Below are 20,995 nucleotides of genomic sequence, written 5' to 3' on the forward strand. Positions count from 1 at the left end.
TTTTTTCGGCTTTGTCGGCTTGTTCATGTCCAAATAGTCCAGTATTTGCCCTGGGTTCCAGCAGAAGACTATATTAAAAACTTTCTCTGTAGTTCGTTCACTTTGATAAAAATGTCAATAATAATGTGATGCATGGATATACAATAAATGGTAAATAACAAATATCTATATAAAATAAAATAAGATACTAACAAACCTTCTCTTTGTACCATCTGTCAAGCTAAATCTGTTCTTCTTAACGTTTTTTTTTACTATATTGTTATTCATGCACTTATTTATTGTCTATTAGTGCTATTATTGTTGTTAAAGTTTATCTAATTACTTGATTATACTTAATTATGTCCTGTCACCGAAACAAATTCCATGTGTGTGTATAGAAATTTGGCAATAAAGCTATTTCTGATTATGACGAATTTTAAATATCAAATCTGGGCCACTTTGCATCTTATTTTGAGGGAGAACGTCCCTGTTATAAACATATACTGTAGCATCTGACAATTGATGACATAAAAGTGCACAGCTTTTTTTTCCCCAAGAATAATCTTTTGGCCTGTCAGTACAAGTAATCTTTCTTATTCTTATTTCTTACAAAAACTGCAGGGTGATTCCAGCTTTCTTCAGGTTCTGAATGATAATATCCAGCTGATCTTCTGAAGTCTGGATGTTCAGATCCGTCAGCAAGGCGATGTTCAGACGATCATACTTCTTCCCCCTTAAAACAGATGAAAAGAGTGACAGAAGCATAAAAAACTCCTTTAGAGGGCATAAATGCATTTAAAGGAACAGGAAAATGGTGCTAAACTATCTCACATGGTTTCATTTTGCAGAAGGTCCATGCAAACCACCAGAGCATCGAGCCCTGATGAAAATGTCAAGGAACATTAACACATAAAATACTAATAATATCATTTATTGTATTAGTGACTTTCATGTTCAAAACTTATAGGCCTTATGACCTTTAATATTTTAATAATTTAACAGGGTTATTGCTATAATAAACTGAAACTAAAATAATCATTGCTTGAAATAAAATAAAAGGTAATGAAAAGGTTTAATAATAATAATAATAATAATAATAATAATAATAATACATTTTATTAATAATGTGCTTTACTCAGTCCCGAAGCGCTAACAGGCATACAAGGCAAACAATGCAGAACAGTAAAAACAGTCAAAAAAAATAATAAATAAAAGACCGCAATAAAATATGAATGATTCAATACAACTGAATGATAAAATAACAAAAATAATCAATTAAAGTTAAAAGCAATGGTAAAAAGGTGAGTCTTAAGTTTCTTAAAACAATCCAGAGAAACAGCATTCCTGATCCTGCTGGGTAGGCCATTGCATTGCTTTGGCGCCCTGTACGAAAAAGCACGACCACCCATAGTCTTCAGAAGACTATGTTTAATATATCAAGATGAGAAAGGAGCAAATATTTCTCATTTTGATTTAAGTTGATGTATTTTTTTTTTTGACGATGTAGAAACACAGAACTAAAAATGCAGTTTTAAAATATTAAATAAATTTCATTTTTATGACTTAATTAACAGCTTTTTATCAAATCACTTAGATAACAACGACATAATAATAATAATAATTATTGTAAATTATTACAATCATTATGCTTGAAAAAAATCTTCTCTCCATTAAACAGCACATGGAAAAAATATTTGAAAAAGAATTAAAATGTCACAGAAGTGCTAATAAATGTTGTCTTCTGCTGTATATACTGTAGTGTAACAGGAAGGATACAGTCTGCCTGCTGACCGCCAGGTTGCAGTTCTCTCTCAATCTCCTCCAGCAGTTCAAAATCAGGGATCATGAGGTGTCGGTGAACCGTGATGTTCTCATACTGACCGTCATTGGCCAGAGGATTCTTGGTGCCATCAGTACCAAACAGCACCAAACCAATCTCATCCTTATTCTCAGCAAACACCTGAAACACAGAAACAGCTTGAATTGACATCCGAACCAAAGTGAGTTTTATTCGCCAAGTATGCGCAAATAGACAAGGAGCTTTTGTAAGCTCAGGTGTACAATATAAGGAGTCACATTATTGTGGCTTTGAGGCTCTATGGGATTCGAATTACTTGCCATAGTTATTTAAAATTACACTTTATTACAATATATACTGAATATAAATGTATTCCATTAAATATATTACATAATATTAAATTACATAAAATAATTAAAAGGACAAATTTTGGACCTTTTGGCCGTGGGGCTATATATATATATATATATATATATATATATATATATATATATATATATATATATATATATATATATATATATATACATACATACATACATACATATGTATATATATGTGTGTGTGTGCGTGTGTGTGAGTGTGTGTATGTATGTATGTATGTATGTATATATATATACACATACATACATATATATATATATACATACATATACATACATACATACATACACATATATATATATATACATACATATACATACATACATACATACATATATATACATACATACATATACATACATACATACATACATACATACGTATGTATATATATATATATATATATATATATATATATATATATATATATATATATATTTATACATACATACATACATACATATATATACATACATACATACGTATGTATATATATATATATATATATATATATATATATATATATATATATATATATATATATATATATATACATATATATATATATATATACATATACATATATATATATATATATACATATATATATATATATATATATATATATATACATATATATATACATATATATATATATATATATATATATATATATATATATATATATATATATATATATATATATATATATATATATATATATATACATACATACATATGTGTGTGTGTATATGTGTGTATATATATATATATATATGTGTGGTTGTATGTATATGCATGTTTGTTTATGTGTGTATGTATATATATATATATATATATATATATATATATATATATATATATATATATAAGCTTTTTCTTAAATATATGCATGCATGTATATGCATAATAATTATACATAGTATACAGATATATTATGTCAAAACTAACTTTTATTTTAGATGCAATTAATTTTTGTACAAACCTGCCGCTGGACAAACTTCTGGATGACTTTCTTGGCCTGTTCAAATGGCGGCTCCTGTCCAGGTCCAGAGTTGCTCATGGAGAAACCCACATCCATGCAGAGCACCAGCGCTGACTGCAAAAACACAATAAAAGACTGAAAACACATGTTTCAAGCAGCAAAAATAACAATTTGGGGACACAGCTCCATGTGGTGGAAAGAGTTTGAAAAATCGTACTCAAGTGAAAGTGCCATTACTTGCCAAAACATGTAGTGCAAGTAAAAAGTATCTGTTGTAAAGACTACTCAAAGTATGCGTAAAAGTAGTTGATCTTAAAAGTACTCAAGAATAGTGAGTAGAGAGTTTTATAATTTATTCCACCTTTTCCACCTTAAAGCATGCTGATTAAAAATGTAGCTTGATGTTGACGTGTACAGTAATTTAGCTGTTTTGATTGTTAATTCTTTTTAAAGTAATTCCATTTTATGTTAGATAGACTTTGTGTGTAGTGAGGATATTGTAGCCAAATGTTGATGAAACCAGTTTTGAACCAGTTTGATAAGACAGCTGAATGTACAAGAAACAACCTTGAGTTTCCACAACAGATTGCCTCTTGCTTCTATTGTGTCCATGGTTAAGCTTTTTACAGGTCGGAGATCAACTCTTAATAGTTTTAGGGTCGGCCTGACCCCCAAGAACCATGCTGCCATCCATATCTGGAGTTAGATACAATTCTTCCTTGACGCACACATTTAGAATTGTCTATTTTTGCTGTGACTATTGACAACTGTTAACCTGGATCCCACCTTTTCTGGACTTGTGTAAAGAGTGTAATTGCTGCATTGTTGTACTGCAAGTCAGATCGGCCTGCGACCTTTGCTTGAGTGTGAAGCCCTTCTGCCATAGAAATGCAAACTATCTTCAGTAAATTTTTAGTTGTATCTTCAACTCTGAGTCTTCTCTTCATTTGACACACCAGACATTTCCTAAACTGCTTATCTTAAACCCCAACAGGTTACTCAACATGTCATTACAAACATGTTTATCTGTGTTTTTATCTCAAAATACACACATTTTCATTGAAGACGGTTTTATAATCACATTCATATTCAGACTTTCTCCTTAACAATATTTCAGAAAAGTATTCTTTGCCAATTCTAAATAGTGATTCATATTATCAGCCAATGACTATCCAACGTACAACATTGTTCACAGTCGATGAAATAGTGCTATTGTTGTTTTCAAGTCAAACTTACACGTGATTTCAGACCGAATATTCAAAGTACCATGGTAAACAATAAAGGGAGGTAGAGGTAAAGTTGTTTTTATATTCGCACATTCAACTTTGCCCTTAATAATATAATGTCTTAAAAGTTTTATTGGCCAAACTCTAAATAGCGAAATCATATTAGCAGCCAATGACTATCAAAGTACAACATTGTTCACAGTCAAATAAACAGTGTTAATGTTGTTTTCAAGTTATACTTGCATGCTAATTACGTTAGAATATTCAAAGTAACATGGTAAACAATATAGAGACTTCTAAAAAACGAATGTGCGAATATAAAACCAACTTTACCTCTATTAAAGGGAGCATGTCACAAGTTATCACAGATCGTATGCGCTAACGTTAACATAAAACCAACTTTACCTTTTCCAAACAAGTAAACGTTTACAGTTTCTGCTCACTTTGTAAATATCCGCTCTCTAACTCATTGACACCAATTGTATTATACATAAATCCTGTCTGTTTTGTATATTTTATCATTAAAACATCTAAAATTATGTAAATAGTATCTGACAACTGAATCTGTTTATGTACAACGCATAAATGACACTTTTCCACACATTTTCATAATAAGCGAGTCAAACTTTGTTTTGTCTTTGTGAGAATGCCATACAAATCACCCGTTCGCTCGGTCTATTCGACGAACTCTATGTTGTATAAAGAAAACACAACTTTATATAACTAAAGACAAGTTTTAAAATGTCAAAGTTTGCCAATGAATGACTGAATTACCTTCGCTGCTCGCGCCATCGCTGCTGGCTTCCGTCTGTTATTGTTCCGGGTAAGTAAATGAACGGAAAATACAAGGTTCCGCCACAGACATTCGAGGGAAAATGTAGCATCAGCTTATTCCAAAACACCTGATAAATTTTCTAATGTCTAAGCCTAGACACTTTTGGCAAAAATATAGTTTAAGCACTTCACAATTTTGAAATGTGGCTTTTAGGGCCAGCTAAAAGAAAACATCTAGCCTTAAGTTTACAGCTGCGGCCTGAAGTTAACAAGAATTATTAATGTTATTTATCAAATTACGCAATAATTACGCTGAACGTGATACAACTACTACTGTAATTCTTCATAGTAAATACCATAGTGACTTTGAATCATACTATAAGTACTTGAATAAATCTGTTGTGATCATTCTTGCTATGGTAATACAACTTTTTAGCGTAAACAAATGACGCTGTAAGCTTTATTCCACTATATTTCTAACTATAGGTATAGCCTACAACACATCACAGTTTACTGTAGTAAACTAAAGTATATTAAAATATTTATTAGTCAGTACAGTAATACAGCATTCTGAAGCATCCGTTAACAAAGTTCATCTCGGTCCTGAAGGGCCGGTGCCCTGCAGAGTTTAGCTCCAACTCTAATCAAACACACTTGCTTATAGATTTCCAGTGATCTTGAAGACACTGATTAGCATGTTCAGATGTGTTTGATTAGTGTTGGAGCTAAACTATGCAGGACACCGACCCTCCAGGACCGAGTTTGCCCATGTTCTAGTGTTACCTAAATATTAAGATCTCTGCAAAATTCTGCAAGGACTAGTTGGTAAAAAATCTAACCTGTTTACATGCATTGTCTTGCCTTAATTCTAATCTGAATAAATTTACATGTACATTTACATGTACGAATGTAAAAGGTGTCACAATGTGCCTGTAAAAGTGATGTGCAGATGGATTATGCAACTGTGCATTAATAAACTGCAAATGATTTACAAACCTTCCTGTAATCTCTATATACCTATTAATATGAGCAGCAGATTTCAGCGGCGTCTCCTTATACAAGATCCAACATGTATGTGGGTCAGACATGCTCCTGGAAATCCTCATATGTCCAGTCATAACATGAATATGACAGTTTCTGCAGGGCAAATCACACGGTTGGATAAACATACATGTATTCAGAAGAGACGTGATTGTTGTGCATGAATTTATGAAGACAAAAACTGAGCAAATATTTTGTACTCAGAGAAACTGTCATGAATCGCTGTTTTAGAAATGTATATATTTGCGTACTTGAATTCCATTTAAGATGCCACTTACTGATCTTAAAAAAGGTTTTCTTTATGAAACATTTACTACACTTGAAAAATTCTACACTCACCGGCCACTTTATTAGGTACACCTTACTAGTACCAGGTTGGACCCCCTTTTGCCTTCATATCTGCCTTAATCCTTCATGGCACAGATTCAACAAGGTACTGGAAATATTCCTCAGAGATTTTGCTCCATATTGATATGATAGCATCACACAGTTGCTGCAGATTTGTTGGCCGCACATCCATGATGAAAATCTCCCGTTCCACCACATCCCAAAGGTGCTCTATTGGATTGAGCTCTGGTGACTGTGGAGGCCATTTGAGTACAGTGAACTCATTGTCATGTTCAGGAAACCAGTCTGAGATGATTCACGCTTTATGACATGGTGTGTTATCCTGCTGGAAGTAGCCATCAGAAGATGGAGACACTGTGGTCATAAAGAGATGGACATGGTCAGCAACAATACTCAGGTAGGCTGTGGCGTTGACACAATGCTCAATTGGTACTAATGAACCCAAAGTGGCCAAGAAGATATCCCCCACAGCATTACACCACCACCAGCAGCCTGACCGTTGATACAAGGCATGATGGATCCATGTTTTCATGTTGTTGACGCCAAATTCTGACCCGACCATCCGAATGTGGCTGCAGAAATGGAGACTCATCAGAGCAGGCAATGTTTCTCCAATCTTCTATTGTCCAGTTTTGGTGAGTCTGTGTGAATTGTAGCCTCAGTTTCCTGTTCTTAGCTGACAGGAGCGGCACCCGGTGTGATCTTCTGCTGCTGTAGCCCATCCGCCTCAAGGTTGGACGTGTCGTGGGTTCAAAGATGCTCTTCTGCAGACCTCGGTTGTAACGAGTGCTTATTTGAGTTACTGTTGCCTTTCTATCAGCTGGAACCAGTCTGGCCATTCTTCTCTGTCCTCTGGCCTCAACAAGGCATTTGCGCCCACAGAACTGCCGCTCACTGGATATTTCCTCTTTTTCAGACCATTCTCTGTAAAGCCTAGAGATGGTTGTGCGTGAAAATCCCAGTAGCTCAGCAGTTTCTGAAATACTCAGACCAGCCCGTCTGGCTCCAACAACCATGCCATGCTCATAGTCACTTAAATCCCTTTTCTTCTCCATTCTGATGGTCGCTTTGAACTGCAGCAGATCATCTTGACCATGTCTACATGCCTAAATGCATTGAGTTGCTGCCATGTGATCGGCTGATTAGAAAAATTGCGTTAATGAGCAGTTGGACAGGTGTACCTAATAAAGTGGACGGTGAGTGTATATTTCTTTTTAAATTGTATATGAAAAATGGTACTTTCGTCCCTGCTCTCCCCTTTAATACATACAGTATTTTACACTTAAAAATATGGTTTAAAAACTCTACGGTTTTTACTATAAATGACTATAGTATTTTTTCATGCAGGAATACCCTTTAATTTTCATTCAATTGGAATTAAATGGTTTCAATATATTTTGCTTTGTGAACCACAACAGTAGCAAATCTGACATTGAAATACAAGAATAGGAGTTTTATTGTCTTTAAGCAAAACACACACACACACACACACACACTCAAAAATATAAAACAAGTAAACAAATGTCAGAAGTAACACTTTTATTCATTAAATAGTGAGTTATTTAAAATATTTATTTGAAGGTCCCTTTGCGCTGGTTATGAATATAATTTTTGGAATAACTGTTTGCACACACAAACACACTCACAGCATTCACCCTTTTCACTGGGTGAGCCTGGGTTTCTCTGGTGTTAGTAAATAAAACAGCTTGAATAAGATAATGTAGAGGACTCCTGACAATCACAGTCTATTTGCATATACGTATATAAATATATGGCTTGATTTTACAGGGGGTCAAGAAAATCTCTGCTCTTTTCATAACCCTTCTGATTTACTAGAAAAATAGTTTTAATTGAAATAAAACATGCAAAAGTAAATGGTGACACTTTAAAATAATGATTACTGCATCAGTACACTAAAAATGAACAATACTTCAAGAATTTATTTAAATGTAAATTCCGATATTATTTAAATAAAGTGGTTACATTTGAATGGATCTGACCTAATATTTTTAATAATACTGTAACAAATATTGTAATAATAACACATATTGAATGTTAAATATGATCTCATTGCAGAGCTTAACCAATAAATACAACAAATAATAAATATTTTAAATGTGCTTATCTTGCGAAAGCACAAATGTCTGAGGTACAGTATGAAAGTAGGAAAAACAAGACCAAATAATGAATAAAATAACACTTTACATAAGGTTTTATTTATCAACATTAATAAAATACATTAGTTAATATGAACTAACGATGGAAAAATACTTTTAAATCATTTTACTCTGTTAATGTTGACTTTAATTACTTACTAATAATTTTGTGAGTTAACATGAACTAATAATAAATACATGTTTTTTTATTAACTGATGTTAATGAATATTAATAAGTGCTAAAACGTTAAAATAATGAATGCAAAATGTATTGTTCATTGTAGGTTAATGCATTAAGAAGTAAATAATGGACATGTCACTGAATTATTAGAATATAATAAACAGTTGAGGTGGTGATGCAGCCTTTTTTACTTCTAATAATTCACCAGACCAGGGTAAATTATTCAGCTTAAACTGCAGTTCCCACAGCTGTAGCCACTGTTCAGATTTTTCCAACTCAAACTGCTCCTGCGTGCAGCACTAGTTTCTTCCAGATCTCCTCCAAAGCCTTCTGTAGTGTTTTGATATGATTTCTGACTGTTGTAGCTGTGCAATCACTCAAATCATTCGGCGGAGTGATATTGAGCTGTAATATGCTCACAATCTGTCGGAACTACTTTAGCTGTGCGCTTAAATATAATGGCACACCTTTGAATGCTCATCAGCCAATCAGAATGAAGCATTCAACAGCTCTATAGTATAGCAAATAATATTACACGGCCCTCTGAGTGACTTGATTCCATTCCAAAGTATGTAATTTTTTAACAACAACCGGCAACACAGACTTGTGGCTCAGAAAAAAGTTTTGTGTCTAATTTTTACATTTTGTGCAAAGTAGACTTGCGAAAAGCAGGATAAAGTACATCCAGGAGGTTGTTATTGCATAATAAAGCCTGACAGGCTTATCGCCAGCCCAACGTTGTTCTTTATATATACCCGGCGCAATAGGGCACAAGACGTGATTTAGATCTATTTGCACCACTTTGTGGACTCATGGGTGTTTCGGTCCAGAAAGGAGTTGTGTTAAAGCTCATTGTTGGTGTGTTGCTATTTTGAGAAACTGAAATAGACCAACAGCGCCACTGACCAACTACAAGCTGTTCTAAAGTCCAGCGCAGAGCGCGTTAGTTATGTGCCTATGTAGGTCCTAACGCTACACATTGCTTAATACACACAGGATGTACAGCAATACACAAATATCTTTACAGATAAAAACAATTAAAGAATTATAATGTTACTAAAATTATTATTTTTCCACAAATATAAAAAAACACTGCCGTCATGCCTTCTTCACCTCTGGGGGTTTCACGACTGGGGGCTTGCGTTTGTATAATGTTATTATTATTAGCTGTATTATTTATTATATGCATATTTATATTAGCTTTAATAAACAAGCTTAGATTTGTCCACCTGTGGGGTTTTGGAGACGTCTGCATCACCATATGGGGCAGAAGAACAAGACGTGTGTTTGGATATAACTCAGTTTTCTGACCACACTTCGTTATTATTGTTGATTTATTAGTTTGCTGGAGATTAGAACTGAATTTAGAAAAAGTTTTGAAACAAATTTTTGCGCTTAAAAAAACAAAATTCAACATGTAGGCTAATGGTTGTGTTCAGTGGAGCGAGTTTCCACTGTTTCCTTACTCCACCAAAGTAAAGGAGTAAAGAGTAAAAATAAAGTAAAGTGAAAGTAAAGAGGCTGAATGGAGGAGGCTCGTTCTTCATCCTTTTGCTGCAGATGCTCCATTTAACACTTACAAAGTCCGCCATGTAAATTGCAAACGCACCACAGCGCAAATACATAGACTTTGCTCCTATATTGTTAAAGTAGAGCCCTAATTCTCTCTCTAAATTACACATTATAAACTACAAGTATGGAATTCAGTGACAACATGTCACCAAACCGTCAAAAAAGCAAAGCTGACAGAAACTAAACCAGCTGAATAAAGCACAGAATAACCTACATATTGTTCATTCACAAGACAACGCCAAACAGTGAAAATATAAATAAAAGCGGCATGACAGGCAAGCAGACACATATGAACGTGAATGTAAATATATAAATATGAATGTATTCACTGACAGACAAGATCATTCTCAGTTCCTGGGTGAGTCTGTGTTATTCAGCGGATGTTATCTGGGAATAACATACCTTAGAACAGGGGTTCTAAATCTCAGCCCTGGAGGTCCAGTGTCCTGCAGTTTTTAGCTCCAACCCCAATCAGACACACCTGGGCTAACTAATCATTCTTTTACTAGGCTTTCTAGAAACATCCCTGCAGATGTGTTGAAGCAAGTCCTCCAAGACAGAGTTTGAGAATCACTGCCTTAGAATTTCGCGACTGACCAATCAGAATTAAGTATTCCAGACAGCAATGTGATAATCTGTGATAACAACCACCTGGATGTGCTTTATCCCTTCCATAAAGCTTCTCAGTCTCATACAACAGCTGGTGATAAACCCGTTGGACTTTATTTTGTGAGAACAACAAGCTAGATGTACATTATCCTTATTTAAAGACTGATAAAAACTGTACTAAATGTAGTGTTCATAGTAGTACGAGCTAATCCAAGTTAGTTAGTTAATTATTACTGGATAAATAACAAATGTATTGTAAATTATTGTTTTATATGTCAATTAGGGTTGGGCGATGTCAACCAATTTGGCATCGTATGGCATCTAATGTGAAACATCGCAATGGACAATGGCATCGTCATTATGTAAAAAGAGGGGGTGAGGGTTCGGTTTGTTTGACAGAGTGTGCGTGACGTCTCTGAAGAGTGAGAAGGGATCCGGGGGTGAGAAGGGTGCACGACTTATTTGAGGACCGGGAGGGAGGCGCGCGATTGCCGGAGATTATCACTCGTTTGTGGGCATTATGAGTACCGCAAATGCATAGAGACTCCCGGAACTTCCGGGAGACTTGGGATGTCTGAATATCACGTTTAACAACTATAGTGAGACACGATCCAGCGGTACATCCTTGATAAACTGTCCGATGTGCACTGCTCTCTGGAGCTCAGAGAAGCACATTACAGTGTGTGGCTTGTGTTTGTACAGTTTGGCGATGCCAGCTCAGCATCGTGTTGTCTATTGGCCATCGGCGATGGCATCGTCTATCGGCCCAACCCTAATATCAATAGAAATGTTAACTAATGGATATTATTGTAAAGTGTCACCAGTAAAATAAAGTAAAAGTCTGGCCTAATACTAAACCTAATACTGCAAGTGGCACTAATTAAGGGAACAGTTCACCCAAAATCATAATTTAATCATCATTCACACAGGAGAAGATATAAAAGTGTTGAAACCACTGACTTCCACAGTATTTGTTTTTCCTACTATGGAACATTTTTCAGAATATCTTGTTTGTGTTGAACAGAAGAGAGAAACTCTTTTGAAAAGTTTTTTGCAACCAAGAAGGATTTGCAACCACTCGAGGGAGAGTAAATAGTGAGTAAATATTCACCTTTGTACGGTGGCTGAAAGAGATTAACGAGCTGCTATTTAAGAAAGCACAAGCAATTACAAAAAACGCCAGCAAATTAGAAAAAGATCCTCATCAATAAATCAAGAAAATGCACTGCATTTTTTCACAACGCAAACAAATAAAGCAAACGCGCAACATTTTCCTCACAACGCATGCAAATAGCACAGAACACAACAGAAATGTTTCAAGGAGACCCAAAAACAGGACGGACCTAGCTATTTAGGTTAATGTTATTTAGGCTAGTAATATATTAAAGATAAGGGATTGGTGTAATTAGGATGTTAAAATAAACAATAAAACTCACCATTCATAGAGCACCAACAACTTCACTGGGAAATACTTACAACACAATAAGCAATCCCAGCCCAGCCTGTCATGGTTTTGGGTCTCCTTGAAACATTTCCCTTGCATGGTTTCCTCTACATTCATTCTTCCGTGGCGGGACGCCACACCAAAATTCATCCCGCCACGGCTACATTACAGCTTCTTATTCAAAATATTCAGTTTTTAAATTTAGTTTTTTTGAATAGCGGGTTAAAATTGCACCGAAAACGTATGAAAAAGTAAGTGAATAATAACAGCGCAAACTTTTCTGTGACCATAGTAGTGCTGTGCGTTCTGTTTAACCCTTCAAGGTAGGTGATGTGCTGACTGACTGACTGACAGGTGCGTGATGCGTGAGACCAGCAAACACGGCGTAGCTTTCAGTTGTGATGAACACAGTTTACATAATTTTACTTTATTTTTAGATAAAGGTCTGTGGCTCTGCATATAATGACTTTATCTTGCTAGAGTTTACCAGTACATAACGCACTAAATCACACTTCAGCCACGTTTATTTGAGGGCGCACAAGAAAATCTGCATTTGAGCAGCGTATATTTGAGGGCGTGCAAGAAAATCTGCATTTGAGAAGCGTATATTTGAGGGCGCACAAGAAAATCTGAATTTGAGCAGCGTATATTTGAGGGCGCGCAAGAAAATCTGCATTTGAGAAGCGTATATTTGAGGGCGCACGAGAAAATCTGCATTTGAGCAGCGTATATTTGAGGGCGTGCAAGAAAATCTGCATTTGAGAAGCGTATATTTGAGGGTGCGCAAGTAAATCTGCATCTGAGAAGCGTATATTTGAGAGCGCAAGAAAATCTGCATTTGAGTAGCGTATATTTGTGGGCGCGCAAGAAAATCTGCATTTGAGTAGCGTATATTTGCGGGCGCGCAAGAAAATCTGCATTTGAGTAGCATATATTTGAGGGCGCGTAAGAAAATCTGCATTTGTGTAGCGTATATTTGCGGGCGCGCAAGAAAATCTGCATTTGAGCAGCGTATATTTGAGGGCGCGCAAGAAAATCTGCATTTGAATAGTGTTTATTTGAGGACGTAAAAGAAAATCTGCATTTGAGTAGCGTATATTTGAGAGCGCAAGAAAATCTGCATTTGAGTAGCGTATATTTGAGGGCGCACAAGAAAATCTGCAACTGAGAAGCGTATATTTCAGGGCGCGCAAGAAAATCTGCATTTGAGTAGCGTATATTTGAGGGCGCGCAAGAAAATCTGCATTTGAGAAGCGTATATTTGAGGGCGCGCAAGAAAATCTGCATTTGAGAAGCGTATATTTGAGGGCGCGCAAGAAAATCTGCATTTGAGTAGCGTATATTTGAGGGCGCGCAAGAAAATCTGCATTTGAGTAGCGCATATTTGAGGGCGCGCAAGAAAATCTGCATTTGTGTAGCGTATATTTGAGGACGTGAAAGAAAATCTGCATTTGAGAAGCGTATATTTGAGGGCGCGCAAGAAAATCTGCATTTGAGTAGCGTATATTTGAGGGCGCGCAAAAAAATCTGCATTTGAGTAGCGCATATTTGAGGGCGCGCAAGAAAATCTGCATTTGAAAAGCGTATATTTGAGGGCGCGCAAGAAAATCTGCATTTGAGTAGCGCATATTTGAGGGCGCGCAAGAAAATCTGCATTTGTGTAGCGTATATTTGAGGGCGCGGAAGAAAATCTGCATTTGAGTAGCGTATATTTGAGGGCGCGCAAGAAAATCTGCATTTGAGTAGCGAATATTTGAGGGCGCGCAAGAAAATCTGCATTTGAGTAGCGTATATTTGAGGGCGCGCAAGAAAATCTGCATTTGAGAAGCGTATATTTGAGGGCGCGCAAGAAAATCTGCATTTGAGTAGCGTATATTTGAGGGCGCGCAAGAAAATCTGCATTTGAGTAGCGCATATTTGAGGGCGCGCAAGAAAATCTGCATTTGTGTAGCGTATATTTGAGGACGTGAAAGAAAATCTGCATTTGAGAAGCGTATATTTGAGGGCGCGCAAGAAAATCTGCATTTGAGTAGCGTATATTTGAGGGCGCGCAAAAAAATCTGCATTTGAGTAGCGCATATTTGAGGGCGCGCAAGAAAATCTGCATTTGAAAAGCGTATATTTGAGGGCGCGCAAGAAAATCTGCATTTGAGTAGCGCATATTTGAGGGCGCGCAAGAAAATCTGCATTTGTGTAGCGTATATTTGAGGGCGCGGAAGAAAATCTGCATTTGAGTAGCGTATATTTGAGGGCGCGCAAGAAAATCTGCATTTGAGTAGCGAATATTTGAGGGCGCGCAAGAAAATCTGCATTTGAGTAGCGTATATTTGAGGGCGCGCAAGAAAATCTGCATTTGAGTAGCGCATATTTGAGGGCGCGCAAGAAAATCTGCATTTGAGTAGCGAATATTTGAGGGCGCGCAAGAAAATCTGCATTTGAGTAGCGCATATTTGAGGGCGCGCAAGAAAATCTGCATTTGTGTAGCGTATATTTGAGGGCGCGCAAGAAAATCTGCATTTGAGTAGCGTTTATTTGAGGGCGCGCAAGAAAATCTGCATTTGAGTAGCGTATATTTGAGGGCGCGCAAGAAAATCTGCATTTGAGAAGCATATATTTGAGGACGTGAAAGAAAATCTGCATTTGAGTAGCATATATTTGAGGGCGCGCAAGAAAATCTGCATTTGAGTAGCGTATATTTGCGGGCGCGCAAAAAGTTTTGCGTGCGAACAGAGGAAATCGGCGCTCAAGCAGAGATTGACATGCTCGTAGGCTATTACATGAATGCGATCTCGGCTTAATACTGCGCCCATGACATTTGTCAATGAAATAATGACATGACATGTAGTGCTAAATCTGTGTAAAATGGCCAACAGAGTCTGCCGCCACAGCTGGAAAAAATTCTAGAGGAAACACTGCCTTGTGTTACTTGCTATTTGCATGTGTTGTGAGAAAATGCAGCGTGTATTCTTAATTTGTTTGAGTAAACTGCAGCGTGTAAAGCTCTCTCGGCCACCATACTTCAGGGTGAACTATCCCTTTAAACATCACAAGGTTTGTATTCACACTGAAGATGTTTGCAGCGACTTTCCCTGCAAACTCCCGGAAATAGTGTCCGACTCCAGCAGCTCGACGACACTATACGGCGAACAGTCCTCCAACCCGAGCTTCCCACAAATCCATCCACAAAAACCCTTCTCCAAATCCCTGACCGACATCCACCATTCACTGAAGGCCCAGGAAACCTGAACCACAGCTGAATATAAGCCTAGCGACGCCGACAGCGCCACGATCAGCACCGGATAGAAGATGATCAGGAAAGGACACACTGTGATTTTATGGCAGAACGTCCGCTCTTCATTGTACACCAGGAATATGTTATACCAGGTGAGAGTACCGTAGTAAAATGAGGTAATGAAGGACAGGACGAAGACGACCGGAGCGCAGGAAAGGCTCCACAGGACGATGTGCGGCCCCTGAGAAAGGCCGAATCCACAGGAGCGACTGGAACCCTCACCAGCATCACATTCAGCATCCAGACGCTCTTTGGATCTTGCCATCTCGCGCAGCTCTTTCTCTGTGAGCGTGACGTGGATGTCCACCATCTGACCTTTCTTTTTCCCACGTGTGATGGTTCCTGTGAGCGTCACATAGCGGCTGTCTGGAGGCACAGACCAACCTGAGGACAAGACATTTCATACAACAGTACATACATTTTTCTTCACACTTCACAGTTCTTTATCACGATATATAGGCCCAATCCTTGTTAATTTTAAAGGGTACCTATGATGCAAAATCATCACATGAACCATTGATATGAAGATATGAAGAGCTCACAACAACATATGATGGACGTGTGTGTGTGTGTTTTGTAGTGCGGACCCATTTTTTAGGGGGTACATTTGAAGCCTTTCCCCTTCACACTCTTTTTCAAGGGCCAAGGGAAATGTCTAGGGGGAAAAATCGAATTGGGATTGGGTCTAAATATCGGCATATGTCTAATCTACAATAAACACTTAGGAAACACTTCACCTTCAGTAGTGGTGTTACTCAGAAACGTGGCTCCCTCCTCAGAGCTTCTCTCTGCTCCATCAGCGTCTCCTTCACCTGCGGATCTCTCTGGATCACAGCGGTACACGATGATGGATTCAGGACGCTGTTCCCGCTTCCTCCTCTTCCTCCGAGTGCTGGTACCTGCGTTTTCTTCATCCACCGCTCCTTCAGAGACCTCAGATCTGACCGAGTCCAGCTCCTGCTCCATCATTCAGACACAGATCCACACTCTCACAGGATTTAGGAGCTATAATCGTAGGAGAGATTATACGAGGCTATTTACTCCATCCAGACATGATAAACCTGTGAGAAACAGAGAGGAATGTGATGCACAGATGATATTTTGCATGCATTTATTTATTTAGGACATGAGGAGGTTATATAAGAGCATCTAAATGGCAAGTTGAGAGAAATTTATGTATTTATTTATGTTTTTTTTTTTTTGCTTTAAATATATTTACAGTGTAAATAGCAGGTTTATATCGTGCCAACATGCACATTTAGAGGTTTACAGCATGTATTAAACTGTTTTATTTATTGCTTTTAATGAATAATACCTACAGCATGTCTCAATATTGTTAATACTTTCCATTTATTAAATGTAATGCGAAAAAAGATTTGGACTTAAGCACTAAAATGACTAAAACTGAAATAAATATAAATTAAAGCTAGCACAGAGTATGACAACTGAACTAATAAAAATAAAAAACACCTGAATATATGTTAAAAAGTTAATTAAATATAATTATTTTAAATAAAAAATAACTAATACATGACAAAAAACATTAAAAAAAACCACTAAACCCTAAACTAAACTTAAAAACTGAAAACATTGAAAAAATAAATAATGAATAATATTGTGTTACAGTTGCATGTTACACTATTTTTAATATTTGAAATGCAATACAGAAAATATAAATGTGGCTTTGTCAGCTAACAAAAGGAGACTTAAGTACTAAAATAAATATAAAAATTAACAAGAAAAACTAATAAAAATGACAAAGATTCATATTTAAAAAATTTGTAAATATTTATTCATTCATTTTCTTTTCGGCTTAGTCCCTTTATTACTCTGGGATTCCCACAGCGAAATGAACCGTCAACTTATCCAGCATATGTTTTACACAGCGGATGCCCTTCTAGCTGCAACCCATCATTACTGGGAAACACCCATACATACACACTCATTCACACACATACACTACGGCCAATTTAACGTATCCAATTCACCTATACCACATGTGTTTGGACTGTAGGGGAAACAGGAGCACCCGGAGGAAACCTGAAAGTATAAATCCAAAATTAATAAAAATTTGAAAAACCTGTACTTAAATATAAAACCTGAAAATATATTTTTAAAAAGCTAAATATATATAATTATTTAAAATAAAAAATAATGAATAATACTATATTTGTACAATAATAGTAGTTTAATAAATATAAATTAAAGCTAATAAGTATAAAGCAAAACTAATAAAAATGACAGACAGACGTGCTTAAAAATATATGAATATTAAGATAATAAAACATTATTAAGAATAATTTCAAATATAAAAGTGAAAAAATAATTGACAAAAAATACCTTAAAGCTGAAAAGTATAAAACCTATAGAATAATAACAACATTGGCATATATTCATATTATTTAATAATATTTATTAATATTTTTAATAATGCAGAAAATATATAAATGTTGCTTAGGCAGATAACAAAAATAGATTTGGACTTAAATACTGAAATGACTAAAACCGAAATAAAAATAAATTCATAAAGAAATCTCAAATTTAAATAAAATTAATTAAAGCTAAACTGAAAATTATATATATATATATATATATATATATATATATATATATATATATATATATATATATATATATATATATATATATATATAAAACCTGAAAAAGCACAATAAAACGACGCAAACTAAAATAAAAAGGGAAACCAATAATTACAAAAACTGAATGAATATAAAATAAAGCTAAAACATCTTAGATATAAACCAAATGCATTAAAGCTAAATAGAAAATGAAAACTTATTTTAAACTGAAACAATAAATAAATAAAATGACTCAAACAAATATCAAAAGGAGAACTAATAACAACAAAAACGGATTAAATATAAAATAAATCTAAAATATCTTCGATATAAACCAAATCCATTAAAGCTAACCCGAAAATGAAAACCCATATAAAAAATAAAAGAAGCACAAGAAATTAAAAAAAGCAAAACTAAGAACTGATTAACATAGCCAAACATCTCAGATATGAACCAAATCTATTAAAGTTAAACAGAAAATGAAAATTCTCTATAAAAAGATTAATAAAATGACTATTAAAAGGAAAACTAACAACTAAAACTGATGATAAAAATGATAATAATAATAATAATTTAAATACAAATAAAACTAGCTTTTGTGTAGCCAACAACACCCTTTGTCTGCTCATCCGGCTCTAGTACTAAAACATCAAATTAAAGCTTAAACATTAATAAAATTCATTAAAGCTAAACTAAAAATAAATATGTATATGAAAAACTGACAAAAACTAAATAAAATGACAAACTAAAAATCTAAAGGAAAAATAATAACAACAAAAACTGAATAATATAAATTAAAGCTTAAACAACCCCGATACAAACCAAATCGACAAACAGAAAATTAAAATGTATATAAAAACTGAAAAAGTGCAATAAAATGACTCAAACTAAAATCAAAAGGAAAGGTAATAACAAAAAACTGATTAAATATAAATAAATGCTAAAATATCATCATCAAATATCATGCATTAATTAATTAAAGCAAAAAGAGAAAATTAAAGGCTATTAAAAACTAAAAAGGACAATAAAATGGCTCAAAATAAAAAGAAAAACTTATAACAAAAAAAGATTAAATATAGCCTAAGTAAATGCTAAAACATCTCAGATATGAATAAAATCTATTGAATCTAAATAGAAAAATTAATACATATAAAACAAACTGAAAACTCAAAAGAAAAACACAATAAAATGACCCCACAAAAAATCAAAAGGAAAAATAATAATGACGAAAAATGATTAAATATAAATTAAAGCTAAAACATCTCCGATATAAACCAAATCCATTAAAGCTAAATAGAAAATGAAATGAAAATTAAATTAAATTACTTTAAAATGAAAATGAAAACTAATTTCAACAAAAACTGATTCGAAATACTAATAAAAACTTTAAATAGCAAATAAAACTAAACAAAACTAGCTCTTGTGCAGCCATCCTAGCTCTTGTGCACAACATCCTTCCGTCTGCTCATTCTGCTCTTGCAATAAAACATCTCAAAAGTAGTCTAAATTAAAGCTAAAACATCTTAGATACAAATAAAATTCAGTAAAGCTAACCAGAAAATTATTATGTACATAAAAAAATTGACAAAAAGCTAAATAAAATGAATCAAAATAAAATCTAAAGGAAAACAACAACAAAAAAACTGATTAAATATAAATGAAAGCTAAAACAACTCAGATACAAACCAAATCTATTAAAACTAAACAGAAATTAACTGTATATACAATAAAAACTGGAAAAAGGCTTAATAAAATGACTTAAACTAAAATCAAAAGTAAAACTTACAACAAAAACTATGTTAAAATGCACATAATAATTTTAAATAGCAAATAAAACTAAATAAAACTAGCTTTAATGTAGCAAACACCACCCTTCCGTCTGCTCAATCAGCTCTATTGTCAAAGAAACAAAGAGACACAGCAGACACATAAACAGTACAACCAATGAGAAGACTGTGCTTTAATAAAACACCACGTGTAACCCAAAACCCTTCATTTTAAAGCCATTTGAGAACACAGTTAGCATGAAATAAATCAGTGTACTGTAAGCGCCAGGCGGAGGCTGTTTTCCACTCAGCTGATCCGCTCTGGCTTTAATCACAGATCTCGCCGCGTTAAACGTCTTATTCACAAACACCAGAAGCTTGTGCTTAATTCCTGGCAAATACAGTCTTGCTTACCAGATGCACAAACATGGAAAGAAAAGCTGTGAAACTCCTGCGATGAAAATGTTCCGCTGGTTTGATGTCAACAGCAGCCGCCATGCAGATGCGCCTGGGCCACAATGAACACAAGCCCCGCCCACTAAATCTGGAAGGCCAGACCCGTCCAATAAGATGTCGGTATAATCGAAGTCCCTCCTCCTTTCATTTAAATCCACTACTACAGTATAATAAAGTGAATCTATTTGACAGCCGTACAATCAAAGATTGTAAGTCTTTACATAATAATAGTGAAATAATACCTCTGATAACACTTTAGTTTAAGTAACAATTGACACTACTGGCTTAATACATGTTTGCTAATACGTGTTAATACTTATAAAGTACGATTCTTCGTCCCTAAACCCAACTATTCCTTATCTCTAAATCCAACTACTGGCTAACTAGATATTAATAAGCAGCTAA

At 34.9% G+C, this 20,995-nt stretch overlaps 2 protein-coding genes across 3 annotated transcripts in view; both read right to left on the bottom strand.

Annotated features, from left to right (window-relative positions):
* Positions 1 to 5,188, bottom strand: part of LOC141374965 (X-ray repair cross-complementing protein 5-like) — a 43,684-nt gene extending 38,496 nt beyond the window's left edge. The window contains 5 exon segments of one of the 2 annotated variants that reach the window (NM_001441579.1): positions 590 to 712; positions 811 to 859; positions 1,756 to 1,939; positions 3,147 to 3,260; positions 5,147 to 5,188. In NM_001441579.1, the coding sequence (NP_001428508.1) occupies positions 590 to 712; positions 811 to 859; positions 1,756 to 1,939; positions 3,147 to 3,260; positions 5,147 to 5,164 (488 nt within the window). In that variant the 5' untranslated portion in view covers positions 5,165 to 5,188. 2 annotated transcript variants of the gene reach the window in all.
* Positions 5,189 to 11,148: 5,960 nt separating this feature from the next.
* tmem169b (transmembrane protein 169b) lies at positions 11,149 to 20,654 on the bottom strand. The gene is made up of 3 exons (XM_087268618.1): positions 20,549 to 20,654; positions 16,527 to 16,850; positions 11,149 to 16,173 (listed from the first exon to the last, which is right to left on the bottom strand). The coding sequence occupies exons 2-3, from the start codon at positions 16,756 to 16,758 to the stop codon at positions 15,557 to 15,559; spliced, it is 849 nt and encodes a 282-aa protein (XP_087124744.1). The 5' UTR covers positions 16,759 to 16,850; positions 20,549 to 20,654; the 3' UTR covers positions 11,149 to 15,556.
* Between the last annotated feature and the right edge of the window lie 341 nt (positions 20,655 to 20,995).

The sequence above is a fragment of the Danio rerio genome, chromosome 9, assembly GCF_052040795.2.
Source record: "Danio rerio strain M-AB ecotype USA chromosome 9, GRCz13ab, whole genome shotgun sequence".
Taxonomy (NCBI): domain Eukaryota; kingdom Metazoa; phylum Chordata; class Actinopteri; order Cypriniformes; family Danionidae; genus Danio; species Danio rerio.